This window comes from Malurus melanocephalus, unplaced genomic scaffold (genome assembly GCF_030028575.1).
Source record: "Malurus melanocephalus ecotype Western Australia unplaced genomic scaffold, MMel_1.1 scaffold_88, whole genome shotgun sequence".
In the NCBI taxonomy this organism is placed as follows: domain Eukaryota; kingdom Metazoa; phylum Chordata; class Aves; order Passeriformes; family Maluridae; genus Malurus; species Malurus melanocephalus.
Genome location: NW_026623320.1, coordinates 181109 through 200772, shown reverse-complemented (window position 1 = coordinate 200772; position 19664 = coordinate 181109). Strand labels below are relative to the sequence as shown.

Genomic DNA, 19664 nt, shown 5'->3' with positions numbered 1-19664 from the left:
TCTTAGTTGGTGATAGGTTCTGAAAAGTATTTCTCTTGTTCTCACATGTGAACACATGGAATATTTTTCCTTTTCAGTGAACTCATGCATGTTATCCTTGGCACCTCTTCCTTAGTATCACTGCTTAAGATGCACACAGTCTTTTCCCAATTTCCCSATATCTCTTTCTAGGATTTCTTTCGTAAGAACATGGGAATAGTGGGTTAATCATGTCCACTCCACAGCTGCTTTTAGGTGGACTGGATTAACTGTGATTGCTCAGTCATTTTACACACGCACAGGAAGTCCAGTGCATTTTCCAAGCATTAGCTTGGCTGCACACATGCTGTTGATTTGGCCCACGTATTTCAAGTGAGCATTTGTCCAGGACATTTGTATATCCAACAGCAATTGGTACTGCTCCAGCTGGGCTGCTGCATGTCAGGGATTCTTGGGTAAGTAATCTCAGTTTTCAAAGTCTTACAGAGAATCTTCCCGGGAGGAAGATCTAAGGAAATACTCTGCCATCAAATTGAAAAAGCTAAACTTTGAAGATGTTTTCTGGGTTTGTTACATTACTAGTATGATTTAACAGGTTTAATGTTTTGACTTGCTGTGTTTTGTTCGGTTTTTAAATTTTCTGTAGTATTCATAAAAGCGGAAAAAAGGATGGACTGTTCAAAGAGAACCTTTTGTTACGTGGATGTACCATTAGAAATACAGAAGAAGTTGCAGGAATAGTAATCTATGCAGGTAAGAGCTGGTTTTCTGTCTTACGTGGCATACCACCTTTTTATAGTTTTCTTAAAATGATAGCAAAGTTCCATACGACTCATTTGATGCAATTCTTTCTGCAGGGCATGAGACCAAAGCTTTGTTAAATAATAATGGACCACGTTACAAGCGCAGTAAACTTGAAAGACAGATGAATGCTGATGTCCTTTGGTGTGTCCTCATACTTCTAATCATGTGTCTGTTTTCTGCCATCGGTAAGTGCCCTTTACTTGTAGAACTTTAAGTATCACATTGTGTTGGGCTTCATGCCCTCAGCTTTATCAAAAACATACAWGTCTGCCAAAATGTAAAATCCATAAAGCTGTCTCCACACTGATTTTTGTCAAAAATCAAAATGCCTTGATACACAAGCTGATCTAAATACCTTCTTAGTCTCAATCAAATAAATGTTATTAGTACCAGATACCTGAAGTCTTGGATTATACTACCCTTGAAAGCATCCAAAAATGCAAGTCCAAAAAAAAACCCCAGTTCATATGTAGACTTCTCAAAATTACAGGTGGTAGAGTGTAACATATCATTAATCAGTCAGCAGAGTAATTTGTGAGAAGAGAATAAACATGATAAGCACAGTGGCATTACCCAGTACTATTTATGAAATTGAGGGCTCAGTACACAACATGGACTCACTGTCCCTAAGGCTGCAGCTTTACCATAGAAGAAATAAGCAAAAGTCTGCATAAATCCAAGCAGAATACTCTCTAGACTTGCGGGAGTGGTAAAGGAAATGCTGCAGTTCAGGTTATTTCACTTCAGGCCATTTTTCTGTTCATTTGCGAGAAAGAATTGATTTTTACATTTGGCACCCAAAATGATTTTTATATATGGCATATGAATTCCATATCCTTAATATTTGTGTGTCTGTAATGTGTTTGTATGTGAGTCATATGGCACAAACACCAGAATGTTTCCTAACAACCGTGGTGTGTTTTAATAACAATCTCATGCCATTTTAATACATCTCTGCATGCCTTTTTCCAGGTATTGTTAAATGCTGCTTAAAGATGAGTGTTTCCAGCTGTGAAGCAGCTAGCTTATTTGTTTCCACTGAGTTCATGACACGCTCTGGTTGTGTTTCAGTGCTGGGGAGCCCAGTGCTCAGGGCTGAAGTGTCGCTGAGGCTTCAGAGCAGGCAGCCCTGCCTGTAGCTGTCCCCTCTGCCACTGCCCTGCSCTGTTTTCCCCAGAGCAGCATCCACCCTGTGGGTGGCTTCAGTGTAGCTGGGACTCTKGAGAGGTGTGAGAGTGAACTGGGAGGTGGCACACAGCAAGTGACAGGTGCCCCTTCCCTTCTGTCCCGTCTGCTACACGGCTGCAAACCGCCAGCAGAGGGCCAGAGCAAACCGCTGGAGATGGTGACAGCCGTAAACAGCTGGGAAGAAATTTGCTCAAGCCTTTKTAATTGCCTGGTGCTCTGCAGAAGTGAGGCCATTCTCACACATTCTGTCWATAAAGTATAACAGCAGACATAACTCTTAATTCTTCTGAAAATCTAAGGGTATTTATAAAACAAACCTTAATGCAGGTCATTCTCAGTGTGGAGCTTTTTATATTTGCTCTCAAGAATAAAAATACATACATCAATAAAGACTTTATGAGTGTGATCTTATATTGATAGTACAGAGACAACATAATCTGCTCACTTAGGTGTTTTTAATTCCCAAGCATTCAATGCTGGGTTTATGTATCAAAATGTAAACGGTCTTATCAAATGTGGCTTACAAAATATTACTTTTAAAAGTAGACCTTTGATCTTTTTTTCTGATTTCCAGCATATAGGGATAGTTTGAATGCTTTTTATAGTGGAAGAATTCTTCCCTGATTTTTAACCTTAAAGACATCAGGCATTCCATTTTAGGGGTTTTAAGCCTGTAAATCTTCATGCTTACTTAAAAAGGCAACGTTCTGTCTCTTTAGCAAGAATGTAATTTCCCAAAACAATCTTATCTTTATTTAGTTATCAGCACAATCAATTAAAAATATTTTGAGTACGGCTTAGAATTTCTTCTGTTCGTCATTCCTCAGCTCCCATGCTGTTGACTCTGCTGATACTGTTATTTYATTAGTTCTGTATATGTGGGGGTTATGATTCACACAGTAAAATTAAAGATARTTCTGAAGCTAGTTTAATGATAGCTGACTGGTGATATATCTAGTACAGTTGGTGGAGTTCTTTTATTTTAACACACAGAATATCACTGAARTTAATCACTTTCTGAAGAAGTGTTGTTTTCTTTGGTGATTACAGAAACTGTTTCAAATGCTAACTTAGATTAGCCAGTTCTCTTTATTTGGATAACGTTAATGTGAAATGAGTCTTGTATGCTGTCCTTAAGGACAGCCAAAGCCCTCTCTTAAACCCCAAAACCCAAGGCAGAAAAMCTCATGGATTTGGGGCATTTTTCAGAAGTCATGCAAAATATTTGGAAAAAATCAATTTCATGCATAACTCTAAGGATAAATTYATACCATAACCAGTTTTCCTTGGAGTTAATTTGATCTTTTGTCTCTTCAAATTCTTCTGCAGGTCATGGTCTGTGGGTATGGCAATATGGTGAGAAGAAGAAACCAATTTTTGATRTTCCAGGGCCTGATGGCAAATACTTGTCACCTGTTTTAGCTTCAGTATATTTATTTCTGACAGTGATCATAGTGTTCCAGGTAATCAAGTTGTACATGCTGTCATCTCTGTACCTAGTTTGCTGTAATAAAGCTACATATGTGCAATATATGTAGTACCTGTTTTACCACTAAGGTATGTAAGAAGCCCTTCAGAAGAGCCTGAGCAGTTTGGAAAGCTGCTTAGAGGGCAACTGCATTACATTCAACAAAGACAAGTGCASAGTCCTGCATGTGGGGAGGAACAACCCCATGCACCAGAAAACAAGCTTTACACTTCCTACCTACTCACTGTGGAACAGCACCTCAAAGAYTGTGGATGCCACTTTGGGTACAGTGTTCCGGTGTGAAGATAAATTTTATACTTTTTTAACAGCTCTTCAGATACACTCCTCTTAGAAAATCCATATGTCAGCCAGGTAACAAACTGTTGAAAGTTTTTTTTTTGGTCTTGAGAAGAAATATCTTAAAAGGWGAAGGTGGTAAGTTAAGAGAAGTAGCAGAATCTTATGTCACTGGGATAAATGAAAGTTTGCCTTAGTGGGACACTAGAGGAGGTTGCTTTACTAGAGGCAGCAATTTATTTATAAAAGGGAATGAAAAAGAATGTTAAAATACTTTTTTACTAAGAGGGATTGGGTTATGATATTGGTTAAGAAAATTCATCTGCCTTTCACCGTAGTTTTGGTTTAAGTGACCACGTTTGACACTTACATGCTATAGACATGCTATAATTTATCCCTCATATCTAATTCAGCAAACTAGACAGTGTATAGAATCAGGAATTTCTGTCTTTAAAAAAAAAAAAAAAAAACATTAGCAGAGAAAAACTCAGGTACAAATTAGGTATTTTATGAAGTTCTGACAATCCTTAAGAAATAGCTGAAAGTCTTTTCATGTCTCCAGCATTTAGAAAATCTGATCTTCATTCAAATAATTTGCAGTGCAAAAGCCAAGGCCAAATACATTGTTCCTACAGAGACATTAACACTTCTCATTTTGCTTCTCATATTCCTGSAAAGTGAATTTGTAAACAGTCTATTATTTATGCAGAACAAATTTATTCAGTCCTTTCACATCTACAGTATTCTGACTGTATGATATAGTTTGGGTCAAGATTTTTTTTTTCCTTCCCCAGCTAGTTTCAACCTCAACTTATTTGGCTAAGAAAGATTAGCTTCTGTCCATGTTTTGATAATCAGTTTTCTAGACGTAATAATGTATTCCAGCTCTGCARTTCACCATAGGTTTTCCTCATCTAACACAGTAAATAAACTCTTTAAACATGCTAATAACTTTAGAGTAGATGCTTAAAGAACATAGCCTCTTTATGTTCCAGTCATGTACCAAGTTAACTAGCTTTAACAATTCATTGTGTCCTTGCATCTGTTTTCTCCTAATTCTTTCTTTTTCTTTATTCTAGGTTCTGATTCCAATTTCTTTGTATGTGTCCATTGAAATAGTTAAAATCTGCCAAGTATACTTTATTCATCAAGATAAAGATTTATATGATGAAGAAACAGACTCTCAACTGCAGTGCCGAGCTTTAAATATCACAGAAGACTTAGGTCAGGTGCAGTTTATCTTTTCAGACAAGACTGGGACACTTACTGAAAACAAGATGGTTTTCCGAAGATGCACTGTTTCTGGAACAGAGTATTCCCATGATGATAACGGTGAGCTCATGGTCACATTTTCTGTCTAACAGTTATTCTTTGGGCAAACTGAAGTAGTCATAAAACTTGCTGTAATCTTAAATCAAAAGGGAAAACAAAAGAAATTGCACAAATGCACTCAGCAAACTCTGTAACAGCTGTTTTCASATCAATGTAATTCGAAGGCTGTGTTCAGCTAGCAATGGCAATCTTATCAGAGTGTTCTGTAATATCTACAGTACATTSTCAAGACATTTAAAGCTTTTGGCTTTAGCTCCTGATGTAATAAAACACTTGAGCACATGGCTAATGTAAGCAAATTGAATAGTGCTGCTAGTATCACAATTGTTTGGTTTGTTGGAAGTATACAGTGTAAAATAACAGTTTTAAGCACACAGGCAGATTAGCATCTGATTGAATACYTGCAATGAGATTATCCTTTTGTACTGAGGAATAAATGTAAACAAAGCTGCCAGTTTTCATATTAACAAGGAACATAATCTGATAGAGTAGCATATTTGATGTTACCCCAGATTCTTTTCAGTGCTCGTTTGTGAAAAGTGTCTGTGTCAGATATGTTTGCTCTATGAACTCACTGCACTTGGGAGTATCCGTAAGTATCAACCTCTTAAAACACTAACAAGTTACTGATTTTCACAAGGCAATGTGAGAGTTGTCATCCCTGTGTTATTTCTTCATCCTTTTAAAATTATGATTTCCTATTTTGTGATGTTTGTAATTTGTATTATTTTTCTCTAACATACTATTGTTATGATTTTTGAGAAAAGAGATCTTAACTCTTCAAATCATRTTGTCTATGCAGAAAAGTATTGATAGCTACAATATTTCATTCCTGATTGCAAAAAATAAGTTTCTTATTCTACACAACACATAAAGATCTCTAATTAGGAAGTTTTCTGAAAGAACACAACAGAATTTCAGCTTACAGAAAAGATACACAATAAGATAAATAATCAAAATAGACTGGGAACTCTAAAACGTGTTTTAGAAAGATGATCTTAAATTTTAAAAATATATTTGGAGTATTGGATTGTTCTTTTTTTCCCCTGCTTTACATTTAAGATACTCTTTTTCAAGGAACTCAATCTTTGTTTTAGTGTTACAAAAAGGACTTAGGGAGAAGCTGTGACTTCCTACCTCTGTACAGTAGGTAAGAAAGAGAAAAGAATTAGAACTTAAAGTGTGTTGCTAGACTCCTAATTCTGCCTTTAMACTCTGATTATTAATTCTTTTCTACTTTTTCCCTGCCATTCATTGTTTGCTTGTTTATACTAATTTCAGAGTGTACTCTGTTCCCTACAAGAATGATATTATTGCCAATTAAAATGGTGCAGCAAAGGTATTTTTATGAGCTTGGTATCATCAGTTAATAGGCTGAACTCAGGCCCCTGAGTTGTGTGTTGAGTTTTCAGATCATTTTCCTTCAAATGCAGTGTATTTATCAGAAATCTAATTTTGTGCTTTCTTCTTATGATTTCGTATGACAGTATAAAAGTTAATGAAAACGGAGTAACTGTCACTACAAACAGAAGTGTCAGATATATAAACTGATTTTTTTTTTCAGTTAGTCTTTTCACCTGTGTCTGTGTTTGGGCTTAATTGGAACTCCCATCAATATAAAATTTCTGACAAATATGATTTTTAATTGACACGGAATATTTACACAGTGTTTTATTCTTTTGGTTTTTTTCCACTGGGGAAAATAGGTCTTTCTCTATAATTCTCTATATAAATGGTGATAATTTCCATTTATTTTGTTCTCTATAATCAGTATAAATAATAAATTTATAATAATAATAAAATAATTAGAATAAAAATATTCTAAAAATAGAATAATAAAAACTATTCTTCATTCAAGTATTTTGYTAGCTCTGTTCTGTAGTTCAATTCTATGACCATCTGTTATCTTTTCTGCTGCTGAGACCTTCTTGTTTAGATATGATAAAATGTCTRTCACAGCTCTTCCTGGTTTTTGGGTGTGCATCAACACCATTTCATTGCTGTGTGCTTATTTGCAAATGAGTTTTCAGCCCAAGTATCTGAATTTTCCCACATATGTTATAACTGATGCTATCCTGCTCCACACCTCAAATTTYGTTTAAGATTTCATGAAATAGAAAATTCTAACATCTTTCACTTAGCGACTGATCTGAGGCTGCTGTATATGAAAGAAAATCGAGTAAAATGCATCTGCCTTTTCAGTTTCAAAGATGATGTTATGTCTTCACATATCCCAGGGTTTTTTTGATGCATAGTGGTTTGTTGCTTGGAATGAACCTTTGAGTAGCACTTTAGATGAATCAATTAATTTAAAATTATTTTACGTGGGTCATGATGCAACAGCTGTGGATAACAGGTCATTTTGTGCTGTAAAGGTAGAGGGCTAAGTACGGAAATACCCTGGTTCTGAGCTCTTTAAGTTTGTTGTTCTGCTGTGGCAGGGTAGCAGTGCCTGTCATTCCAATTGCTTGACCCTGCCCACAGTAAGATCCTGGTTTCAGTTTTGGATAGCTGTACAAAATTTCTAACTAATTGGTTCAAATTTATTGTGCCAGATGTTTGCCTCAGGCATAAATTTTAGGAGAGAAATTTCAGTTATAACTGCATGATTCAGCCATATTCAAGAACAAGGCTAAGATGGCACTTTTTTTCCCATGGCAAGATGTTCTGGCAAGATTTCCTCTGAAGTCAGTTGGAGGCCCTGTATTCTTGAGCTAAGCCATACACACACAGAGAGCAGGATGGTTATRTCTACACTGGCAAATTGAGGTCTGAAATTTCCTAACTTTAGAACTTCTATTTTCTTTTAAAGGATTTTTTTCTGCATAATGTAAGAGTACTGCATATCTGTTAATTACTCAACCAACAGATTGTGCATGGCCATCATAAATTTTCTCTGTGCTGTTTTATAAGCTCTTCTCCCTAAAATTTATTCAGAGTTACGAGAAATTACCCCATTCTTTTCTGTTCTACAGGGATTGTTATTATATCGCATTTGTCATTGTCATATCTCACTTCCTTCCACTAAGGAAGTGCATTAAGCAATGCACATGAGTTCCTTTACATGTAGATTTCCCCTTCTTCCTCTCCCTTTACATGCAGTGCACCATCCTGGGGCTTTGGGAGCTAATTTGAAGGCATATATGCTATGCTGTGTTAGGTTTGGCACATTTGAGGCAGCATGTCTTTTTCTTGAGTGGTGGGAGTGTCCTTTTTTTCCTTGGAAGTTGGTACCACAAAGCTGCATAAATTCCCCATGTGAAAGATGAGCTTTACGATTATGAGGAGAGTTCTGTTTCACATGAGACATGGAYGTGTTAATCACAGTTTTCATCACAGAGGTTTATGTGGACCTTATGTGGAGTTGAAGCAATTACTACATGCTTTAAAATTAAAACTGAAACCCTAGCAAGACTTAATGCATTTTTAGGTATGGGAAACAAATTTTCATGAATTTTCTGGAGAAAACATTTTCCTTTAGAATTCTCTGTTAACTCTTGGTTTCTTATGACATGGATGGCACTATGCCCAGGAGCACTGCATTGTTTTARTCTAGACAAGAGGTGACAAAACCATGAATAATAGAGGGCAATAAATTGCACTAGTGTGGGACGGAATCAGCTGGAGGTAGTACAGAATGTTACTCATGGGTACTGGTAAAGCTTAGCACTGAAGAGGAATCCAGGAATGCTYATGAAGACTGTAGGGGAGATTGTGAGCATATTTAATAATAGTTCCATGATGGAAGCGCTGTGAAATATTCATCACTGTTGAGGTCACTTACAGTATTTTGKTGGTGGATTATGGTTTGGATCAAGCTATGGGAATTTGCACTGCATATTTGGGTCCTGTGGAGACTACATTGACAAGGATGGCATTCAAGTTACCTAATTGTTGGTATTTGCATGGAGGATAATAATCTGGTAACTTTACAGTTACTGGAGAAAACTAAACATTTGTAGGATGTAATKTACCAGATTTGTTTTAGCCATCTATGAGGGTTCTCTAATACATGCCTATTTCTCTGTGGTTTACAATTCTCAGTACAGACGAAGAGAATTGCCCCCTCATGTCTGTGTGCCTATTGTCTGCTCCAAAGGTTCTTCTTGATTGGCAGAGTGTTAATTCAGGAACAGGGTGTGTCAGGGTATGCCATTTCCAAATAGAAGAATGGTTGTCCCATTCATAAGTGCCCTGGGTATTTGCAGAATACCTATTGGCACTGCGCTGTGGTTAAATCCAGAATTAATCTTCAGATCACTACTACCTTCTAGCCCCCCCCAAAAAAAAAAATTTGTGTTTCTCTCTATGCCAAATTGCATGGCCATGCCAGAGCTCTTCCATTCAGGCTAGGAGACAGCTTCTAACAATTMTTAGAACTGGCCATGCCCCAAGTCTGCCTGGTAATCCCAGAGACAATAGGTGCCCAAAAGCTGACTGCTTCTGTAAGTCCTGACATGATTTAGCTACAGCCAGATGGTCTTGGCCTGACAATTGTCGTAGTTGTTTTCCAGATGTTGAATTAATCATACTTTTGCCTATGGGATGTGATCTCTGTTTTTCTAGTTTTAGCTAGCCATTGTATGAAACTGTTGACAAAACAAGAATTTAATCTCCATGAATACAACCACACAAATCTGAAAAATCTKAATTTTTTATTCTTTGAATTCCTCCCCCTTCCATCCAATGACTGTGGAAAAACCTGTAGGCAGCATAAGAATAAGTTTATGAATGTGAAGGCAGATGATAAAAACCTCAGCAATTTTCTCTTGTCTAACAAAGTTTTCTTGTCACTACAGTTTTCCTTGATGAAGGTTGGCTAGTTACTAATTTTCATAGGAAAGTGTATTATGTGAAAAAATGTTTCTTAGTTTGGGGGCTGTTTTGTAGTGGAATTTTCTTAATCTTTTTGTGTGTAGTCACAAGAACATGGTTTGTAAGTCCAGTCATGTTAGAGAATATTTTTTTTGAGGCATAAAAATCAAAAAACCTTTTCCATAAATCCAKCAGTTTGAAAGCCTCAGGCTTCCAAAGGGATTTCTCATCTGCCTCTTTTAATATCTGGCAATCTTCAGAAATCCATATAGTCCATTTAGCTTTTCACAGAAAGCTGAACACCTTTAGCAGAACTGGCTGCTTCAGACACTCTGTGTAGCTTATTTGTAGTTTCTCTTTACATTCCTTATTGCTTTTTGAAAAAATGTAATTGGTAGCTAAGCAGAGAGAACCAGTATGAGCAGAGGTAGAGCTCARTCCATTGGGAGTGCCCCATTTTAAATCCCGTATAGGACAGAATAACTTATTGTCAGACAAGTTCTGCTTTTTTCCAACCATACACTGACAATTTCTTAGAAAACTGTTAAGAAAAAAGGAATTATCTCTGTTTCTAAGTGGAGTAAAGAGTTCTTAATAATGAACTTAAGGTTATTAAGCCCYTGGGGATGCCAAGAGGTTAGAGGAAGGGAAATCTTGTTTTCTTATCTCAAGACTTGCCATAATGGGGAAGTTCTTGCAAAATAAATTAGGATTATGTTAGCATACTTGTATAAATTTACAGCATGGTAGCTGCTTTGCTGAATCTTTATGTAGACACTAGAGTGCACTTCAAAGTGAAATAAGCCTGCACTTATGAAATAATAAGAAAATAACTTGGTGCACTGGTGTAAGTGCTGAACATCTAGATTTACTTTGTGACAGTTCAGTAGCAGTCTTATTGAATGGTTTGAAGCAAATGAATTTTTTTCCGTGGTGAAATAGCACCCACACACTGAAAGCTGAGATATTTAGGTTTAGGGGGTCTGCAGTTTTATTCTGCTTGAAGAGTTATTCTTTACAGGTTCTTAATCCCACATTTCTAGTTAGTGGAACATCTGGCTGTGTGATAACAGTGTCTCTGTTTACCTTGCAAAATGGACTTCTCATCATAGAACATATGTGTCCTGGAAGGTAAAACAGAAAAAAAACAAAATCAAAATGAAATGAAAGAAAAAGGTTTTAAAATAAAATAATGCATCTTCAAATACTTGGCAGCTACTACAGGAGTTTTATTTATAGCTTCTCGCTGTCTTCTGAACGATAGGAGAGAGTTAATGGAATAAGTATTAGCTGATGTTTCTTCTTTGTGCCATAAATATAAAATGAACTACAGGATAGTGAAATTTGACTTTCATGAATTGCATTGCATGCAAAGTTGTTTGTGTCTTTGCCCTTAATAAGAAACTCGATTGAAARGATCAAGGCCATCAATTTTTCAGTGCTGAAACTGAAAAGCATCCCACAACAATGTCTTTCAGGTTATAATGTTCACAGGAAAAGGTTGTGAATTGGAGAGGGCTGAGTGGGTGGAGAGAACAGCGTGTTCCCAGAGAAGCACGCACTGCGCAGCTGAAGAAATGTGAACCTTAGCCATAGCATAACGATTGAACTGGGTTTCATTATTTCTTTAAACTTCTTAATTCTTGCTGCATAATGTGTAAGACTGTACTTTCTGAAAATGTTGAAAGGTTCTCTGGCTTTTTTTTTGTTATTATCAAGCTTCCCTTGGTATGAAGTGAAATAACGCCATTTGTATCAAAAGAATTTCATTTGATTTGGTTAAATGAGATTCCAATCTTGTTTCTACTTTCCCTTTTCCTCCTTTTTCTCGRTGGCAGGGACAATTAAATGAATGTGCTACAATAAAACCTATTTAGGGAGCAAGAGATATCTGCTATTACACAGACTAAAAAGAACCACGCTATCAGTGTAATGCTAATAAATAAACTGAGTGCTGCATCAGGAAACAGCTTTTTATGTTGAATAAACAAAATATGTTTAGATGTAATGCAAGGAAAAAGAAAGAGCAGTGAGGAATCCAAAGATATGGTGTCCAGGATAACCATGCATTGTTACATGAATGCATTCTCTGCTTAACCGTAGAGTTTTTATACAGGGAATACAATTATATTCAGTTCAGGATCTTTGAGGGTTTATATTTCAAGACATATTTTCAGAGTAGAAGCTTTAAGCAGGTATGATTGTTAAAGAAAATGTATCCTTTTAAAAAAAAAAACTTCTGCTTGGAAGGGAGCTGGAACAACTGAGTAGCACATTTTGCAAAGCTGAAGTAATTGTAGCCAGTCCTTTCCCTGTCAAGGAACATTACCTGTCAGGCAAAGAAGCAGCACAGAGTTCCGTCAGCCTACGATTCAAATGTCCAGCATCTACGGTGAAAATAATATCCTTATGGCAAATCCAAGCTTTTCTTATGCTTTTCCTGAGAGTGGCTGTRTCCACATGTCATGCCGACTCTGCTTGAGGCTGTTTGTGCTGCTGAGGGCCCTAGTGAAAATGAGCCACAGAAATGTTTTCTTACGTTTGATTTAAATCTTAAATGTTGGTAAAGCTCAGAAAACTTTACTGGTGTGCCATCCTGAGCAGTGTTTTTTCAGCCTGGGGTTTGCAATGTGTAACTAGGGGCCTGCAGAAGATAATGAAGGCAGAGCTTGCACTGTCTGGCTGGGCAGTGCCCTCACACAGAGCTCATCCCAGAGTGTGCACTCTGTCACACTCCCCAGATGTGCACTCCATCATACCTCTCTAGTGCAAAGGACAAAAGCCCAGTGTGCACAGTGTGCAGCTCCATTCTGGTTCTTGAGGTATCATCTTAAAGTAACACACTGCTGTCCACCTGTCCTTCCTTCCTTCCTTCCTTCCTTCCTGCCTTCCTGCCTTCCTGCCTTCCTACCTGCCTTCAGCCTTGCTCTCATCTTTTTCCCGGGCCTGGATCTTAGTGCTTAGTACATGCTGCACTTGACTTTGGGCCCTCAGTGTACAGTCCTTCTGATATACACAAACCTACCATCATTTGACTTTAATCCACACTATAGGGATCTGCATTTCCCCTGGGAAAATGCATAGAGGCTAACAGAGCAGAAGGAAGTATGAGTTGGTGGGCAAGAGTGATGGGAGAGCTTAAAATACACTGGCCCAAAGTGCAYGCAAGAAGCTGCAGGAAGAGGTGAAATGAACTCCCTTTACTTGCAGATCATTACCATGAAACAGAAGGACCAAGGAGACCAGTGACCTCCCTAATTCTTTCAGCTGTCCTGTAGGTTCTGTCATAGGTACTGAAAGTATAAGGCAACAGTGCTGTGCTATTATCTTGGAAGCAGAGGATCGTGTATCTCACCAGATAATGCTAATGAAGGAAACTCTTCAGTCATCCACAGTTAGTCTGCATCAGCCTCAGGACCTGGGCTGCAGGGCTCTGTCCCAGCTGTGGGGCAGAAGTGATCTGCAGTGTGTGCTGCAGTCTCGTCTCTGTGTCTCCAAATGCGCTACRTCCCGTGCTACATYCACGGTCTGRATTTTTTGACAGGAGGARCCAGAGTGYGATGGACGATATTGCATAGCATRCAGTTAGAGCAGTGACCAGGTGTGYAGTCACAACCAGAACTGGGAAACTCTCCCATTTCCCACATTTCAGATGAAGCCTATATGTGTTTCAAATGGAGTTGAAAAAACCTCAGATGTACAAGACTGTAGTGATAGAGATGTCACAAGGACTGTGTGTGGTCTGGTTTCAACTCCTCCAGCTGCTTTCTGACAGCTAAGACATGTTTGGAAATTTCAGTGGATAGTGAGGGTGGGCTTTTCTTTGTTTGTAAAGCTAGCTACATTAAAAGTGACCTCATGCCAAATTCACCCCATATAATGCAAGATTTTTCTCAGGAAGTATTTGTACAGATTTTTTTGTTTGTTTGTTAAATGCCTGAATAATTAACTTATGTGCTAGTGATTTATCATTTGCTATTAGGAAAATCTAATTTGTTACACTGGAGAACTGAAACAAACTGAGCCACAAGTATGTAACTTGTACTGTGTRTCTGTATAGTGTAGATTATTTTAGAAGTATAATGACAAGCTTTTCAATGAATACATAATGAAGGAATAAATAGATACCTGTTAGAGTGGCATTTGCCTGCCTAATGAATCACCCAGATTATCCATGGTCTTTAGGAATGAAAAAATATGTTATGCATCAGTTAGAGCTAAACATCAGAGGGGCAAGATTCCACGGTTGTTTCACACCTCTTTCTGTTTCCTTTTTGATTTCTGTATATCCAACTGCCAGGATTGTTTTCTRGCATTAATTGTTTCAGTTGGATTCTTCACTAAGAAGGCATTAATCTAAAAAAYATAATTTGGAAAAACACTCCCATTSTRTGTAAACCAGGAATTGGTCACTGCAGCAAATGGTGACAGAAACAAGTGTTGGAGTAGGTGAGGRTACTTTGGTTTTCACACTGCTTGCTGCGTCCTGCCTATCATGCAAAAGGAAGAAGCAGACTCCAGGGTGGTTTTAACACTAGTCAAGAATTTGGGTTCATGTCTGCACTTTGCAGCAGATGGCCCTGACCTTAAGCAGGGCCTTATTGCTGTCTGTACCTCATCTCTGTGTGTAAAATAAAGGCAGTAGTGCTCTRTAGGTTTGCTGTTCTGAGGAAATTTCAGATGTCATTAACCACTGGTAGATGTGACATTTTTGCTGGAAAAATATTTGAAATTTGTGTTGGAAATGACAGGAAAATTTTCTGGATTGTTTATTTCCTACTCAGATTTCAAGTGAAGACCAAATTATTTGGTTGATTTCGTCAGGCCGAGCTGTAGAATAATCTTCAGGTATGCACTGAATTACTGCAGAGTCTAACTGCCCTTCAGAGAGAATGTGATAAGGGAGGCAGTGCATTGTGTTACATTTCTAATTATGTTATCTGCATCCTCCATTAGATACTACCATTCAATTAAGACTACACTATATCTCCTGGTAATGGATCATTCATTATTGCTGTGMAAGCACAGTATAATATTAAAATTAGATCTCTTGAACAAAGTCACCATGTCCCTYACCCTCTTTCTGAGCCACTTTTAACATATGCAACATTTGTCCCTCTGTTTTTACTGATAGCCAAACGCTTAGCAATGTACCAAGAACCTGATTCTGAGGAAGATGAGGCAGCCCCAAAAGGAGGAACTCTGTCTCAGCGTGACAGTATCTGCAGCCATCAGAGCATCAAAGTGATACACAGGAGCCAGAGCACCAAAACCCACCGGCGCACAGGTAGCAGGGCTGAAGCAAAAAGAGCAAGCATACTCTCAAAGCACACTGCATTCAGTAGCCCAATGGTAAGCCATGAGAACTAAATGCAATGTCCTGTATCTTGTAATAGAACCATGTCCTGAAAAGAAGGTAAAGAAATCTGCAGCACATTGTGTGCCTCTTTATATTCTTCATCTTGGTGTTTTTACTKCTGTCGCCAGAGCTGTTTGTACTAAAACAATCAAGTGTTGGCATAGATCTTATCTAAATGCCTGTTCTGTGGGAACAAGCTGAAGGTAAAAACAATCTGAAGTGTTTGTTTTGGTTATACTTTGATTTTGGAAAGAAAATGTATGTCTTCTTTCGTCTACAGAATCTGAGAATAGCATTGAGGTCAAGGATTCAAATTGTTCTGTATATGCCKCTTCTCTTTTGTCAGAGGATTTTAGAACTGTCAAGTGCCAGGGTGGACGCCACGTATTCCAATTCTAAGCTCCTGTTGACATGCACCATAGCATAGTTTTTAGTGTGTTGCATTGGTTATCAGTCGATTACATGTGTTGTGTTTTACAAAGTAAATATATTTACTTTTCAAAATATTGGTGAGTTTATGTCCTTACAACTTATGTGGTTTATTTTACACTGGTGTATTTCTGTGTAAGTTTTACATGAGCTGAATGGTAATAAGAGGGTAAAAAGCCAAGTCAYGTGTATTTAGGGGTTCTGCATTGTTGCACTGCTGACCCTTGAAGCAAATTGCAAATCTAGACAAAGAAAGATGCTGTTTGCACTGGTGGAACTTCTTGATTTCAGTCAAGAGTAAGATCTTTYGATAAAATTCCAAGCTGCAGTTTTTATACGTTGGGTTCTGTGTTTGYTCATATTCATCAGCTGCTGAGCATCAAGAGATAAAATTCTACTGAGAAAAGAGGCTTAGATCAGTCTATCCTTTAATCTGTGGTATCCTTGCCTCCTTCTGTATCACAAAATAATGGAGTTTGCTCTGATAAGAATTATATTAAGTAAGTGAAAAATACCGATGAAATGGATTTGAAAGTGCTCAATGTTTCAATGTAAAAAGCCTCATGAATTAACTTCAAATGTGTGGATGGTTGTTGTTCTCTAACAAACAATTGAAGATGGTTTCATTTTGCTGATGTAAAGCCAAACTTTAAATGTCATTGCTGTCTATTTTTTCCCCACTTTTGGTCTCTGCAGTGTACCAAAAGATAGTAGTATTAGAAAATAGATGTCTTGAATTAGACAGGAAATAGGGAGGAAAATTAGTATGTAACTCTTCCCCTATCCACTACCCCCAAAGTAGATATATATTGCTGCTATAAATATTTCATATATCCATTTCTACCAGTAGGCTCACTGYTAACTGTTTATTGTCCAGAATATATGTATTACAATTCTCTCCACCTCCATTCTGTAGTGTAAAGCCACCACAAAACTTGGTGTTGACACTGCTTTGGATGCTTTAATTGCTTGTTGCTACTTTGGAAATGTGCAGAATCACAGATATTAATGACTGGTGTTTATTACTAGGAGAAGGACATCACACCTGACCCAAGGCTGTTAGAAAAGGTGAATGAGTGTGCAAAGCATCTGGAGGTCATGAGAAGCCACGAACAGCCATTATCCCATCTGAGTCCAGAACTATGTGATGTTTTCGACTTCTTCATAGCTTTGACTATATGTAACACAGTTGTGGTTACTGCACCAAATCAGCCTCGACAGAAGGTAAGTTAAAGAAAAATSAAAAGGGAGTTCACGCTTCTTCTACCTTGATACGAATCTATCTTGTAAGCTAGGGAAGTGAAAACCTCCTGTTCTAGTGAGAAACAGCTAGAACAAGTTGTGAGATGACTTGTAGAACAGCGATGTGACTGAGTGAGTTTAATAATGCATTAGCTGAATGGAGTATGTCAGCTATTTCACTTGCTTCCATGGCGAGATATGCTTTCATCAACAATTTCAACGTACTTCTGAAACCCTCTGGACTTCTTGTACTGTAACTTATTCATTTAATAAGCATACATATGTAAGTATGGGCAGAAACTAATTTGTAAATGTGCAAAATTTACCAGAAAGGGATGTAAGCTGTCAATGAATAAATGTTTCATATGTATGGATTAAATTAAGAAAGGGATGAGAAATTTTTTTTAAAGTTTAAAAAGAAATGTACTTGAAAAGCATCACTTAAAACTTTCAAATTATATAAAAGATGCATCTTAAGCTCATTATGAGAAGTAATGATTGTTGCTGCTTAAATTTACCTTAACCAGTGTCATTGATGAATGGGAATTTCAAAAGTGCAATCCCAAGACGATGTGTAAGACAAAAGGATAATGAAATGTAATAGTAAAGCTCACCAGCAGCTGGAATTTCCATTCTGGAGAAAATTCTGCAGTTTGCTTCTGTTCCAGATTGGAATAAAAAGTGAACTAGTTTGCAAAATGATGTGGTTTTGTGCCAAGGAAACATTTGGAGAATGCTCAGTTCTGCTGTTTCAGGAATGCTACCCTGTTATACAAGAATATAATATATATTTCTATGAATATGGTATTACTATTAACACTGCTAAATCTGTGGGACTGATTTATGTGAACTGAGATGAATGATAAAACTGAATCACAATGCTGAAAGAGGGGAAATTACTTACCCCAACATTTTGAGAATATTTTCAACATTGGTGTATTCTCATTTAGTTTTACTTCTAAGATGCACCACCTTTCTCAATGGAAAAATATTGTATTAACTTCACTGCCTTTACCGAATATGCACAAAGGATGGCAAGGTTTCATACTAATAATAGCTTTTAGCATGTGCTATTGATGATGGTGGTGCAACCTTKATAGACTATTATTAGTCATATTTGAGGAGGTGAAAGGAGAAAAAATGGTTTTAATACAAATGTATGTGCTTTCTCAGACAGATAGAATTCTGAAGTTCTAGGAAGTTTCTTGTTGTGAGTCGGTTTTGTCTATTTACTTTCTCAAAATACAAATACCATTACTTTTTGCTCTCAGAGAAATTTTATTTGTTGGGTGGAGGTGCTTAGATGGAATATCAGTGTCAGAATTCTTCTACAGCTTTTCTTTGGGGTTTGTTCACCGGTGGTTTTTGGGTTTGTTCTTTTACCTCTCTAGGTTAGAGACCGATTTGAACTAAAATCTCCAGTAAAAACCATTGAAGACTTCATACGAAGATTCACCCCAAGTCGCTTGACCTCTGGATCTAACAGCAGCAGTTCATCTAGCCTAGCTACAAGCAAATCAATGCACAGATTTGGTTTAAGTGTGCTTTCATCTACATCTACAGATAGCACCTTTTTGAAACTGGAAGAGAAGCTGGCGTACTCTGCACAGATGAATAACAATGGCTACGGCTCCCAGCAAGGCAGGACAGCTGTGGACAGTGCACCTGGGGAAGGAGAGCTCCGTTATGAAGCAGAGAGTCCAGATGAAGCTGCTCTTGTCTATGCAGCAAGAGCATATAACTGTTCCCTGGTTGGAAGGCTGTCTGACCAGGTATCAGTGGAGCTACCTCACCTGGGAACCTTAAGCTTTGAAGTATTACATACATTGGGCTTTGATTCCATCAGGAAGAGGATGTCAGTAGTGGTCAGGCATCCTCTCACAGATGAAATAAATGTTTACACTAAAGGAGCAGATTCAGTTGTTATGGATCTTCTTCTACCCTGCTCTTCAGGTACACCTCTTACTTACCTTTGGGGGTTGGGTGGCACTTACTTGCTGAAGAGCTCATCTTAATACCTTGTCTAGCAAGTGGACTTGCCTGCTTTTGTTTGGTAGAATGGCAACTATTACCCTTCTTTTATAATACTTTGTAATTTTAGCAAATTTTGTGTAACAAATTGCTGGTTCCTTGTCTCACAAGAAAGAGTGAAGACAATTTCTGTAAAAGATGTTCTACTAGCAAACTTTATTTTAAAGGTATTTCTTGCAACTCTACAAAAGCAATTTACATTTCTTTAGAAAAGCCTGCCCTGGAAGTGCTTGGACAGGTGTGTATTTTATATGAAACTGAAATACTTCTTACTGCTGCTTCCCTCTGTTTCATTTGTGAGTCCTTTTACTRCAATACCTTGCATTAATTTTCACATTTATTCAGGTTTGACTACGATGCTAAAGGGCAATGTGAATCAATTAGCCATCAAAACAGAAAAGTTGTGGCAAAAGATGGAGAGATGCTGTTCAGAAAAGAAATCTTGGCTTCAAGTGCATAGTTGACTAGCAGTCAATAGACATTTCACTGTGAGCATGGAATTTCCCTAAAGCTTGGAGAATTCTCCAGCACCCAGATGTCCTAGGAAACAGGGACAACTTTAAATAGCTAATTGTAATCATTTGATTTCAAGAAGAACTCTGTAGGCTTTCATAAGTTAGAGGAAACACATAGGTTTCAGTTTGCATTAATGAGTTTGCATCTAATTTACTGTGTTTTCAACACTGAATTTCATCCACTGTTTAAAGGTTACCCTGATAT

At 37.6% G+C, this 19664-nt stretch overlaps 1 protein-coding gene across 1 annotated transcript in view; it reads left to right on the top strand.

The window, feature by feature from the left end:
* The window catches only part of ATP10A (ATPase phospholipid transporting 10A (putative)), a 114377-nt gene that overhangs the window by 66984 nt on the left and 27729 nt on the right, over window positions 1-19664 (top strand). Inside the window, exons 4-10 of the mRNA XM_057368086.1 lie at window positions 626-732; window positions 837-968; window positions 3301-3434; window positions 4816-5068; window positions 15018-15235; window positions 16701-16895; window positions 18305-18866. Of these exons, the coding sequence (XP_057224069.1) occupies window positions 626-732; window positions 837-968; window positions 3301-3434; window positions 4816-5068; window positions 15018-15235; window positions 16701-16895; window positions 18305-18866 (1601 nt within the window). The remainder of the gene's footprint in view (window positions 1-625; window positions 733-836; window positions 969-3300; window positions 3435-4815; window positions 5069-15017; window positions 15236-16700; window positions 16896-18304; window positions 18867-19664) is intronic.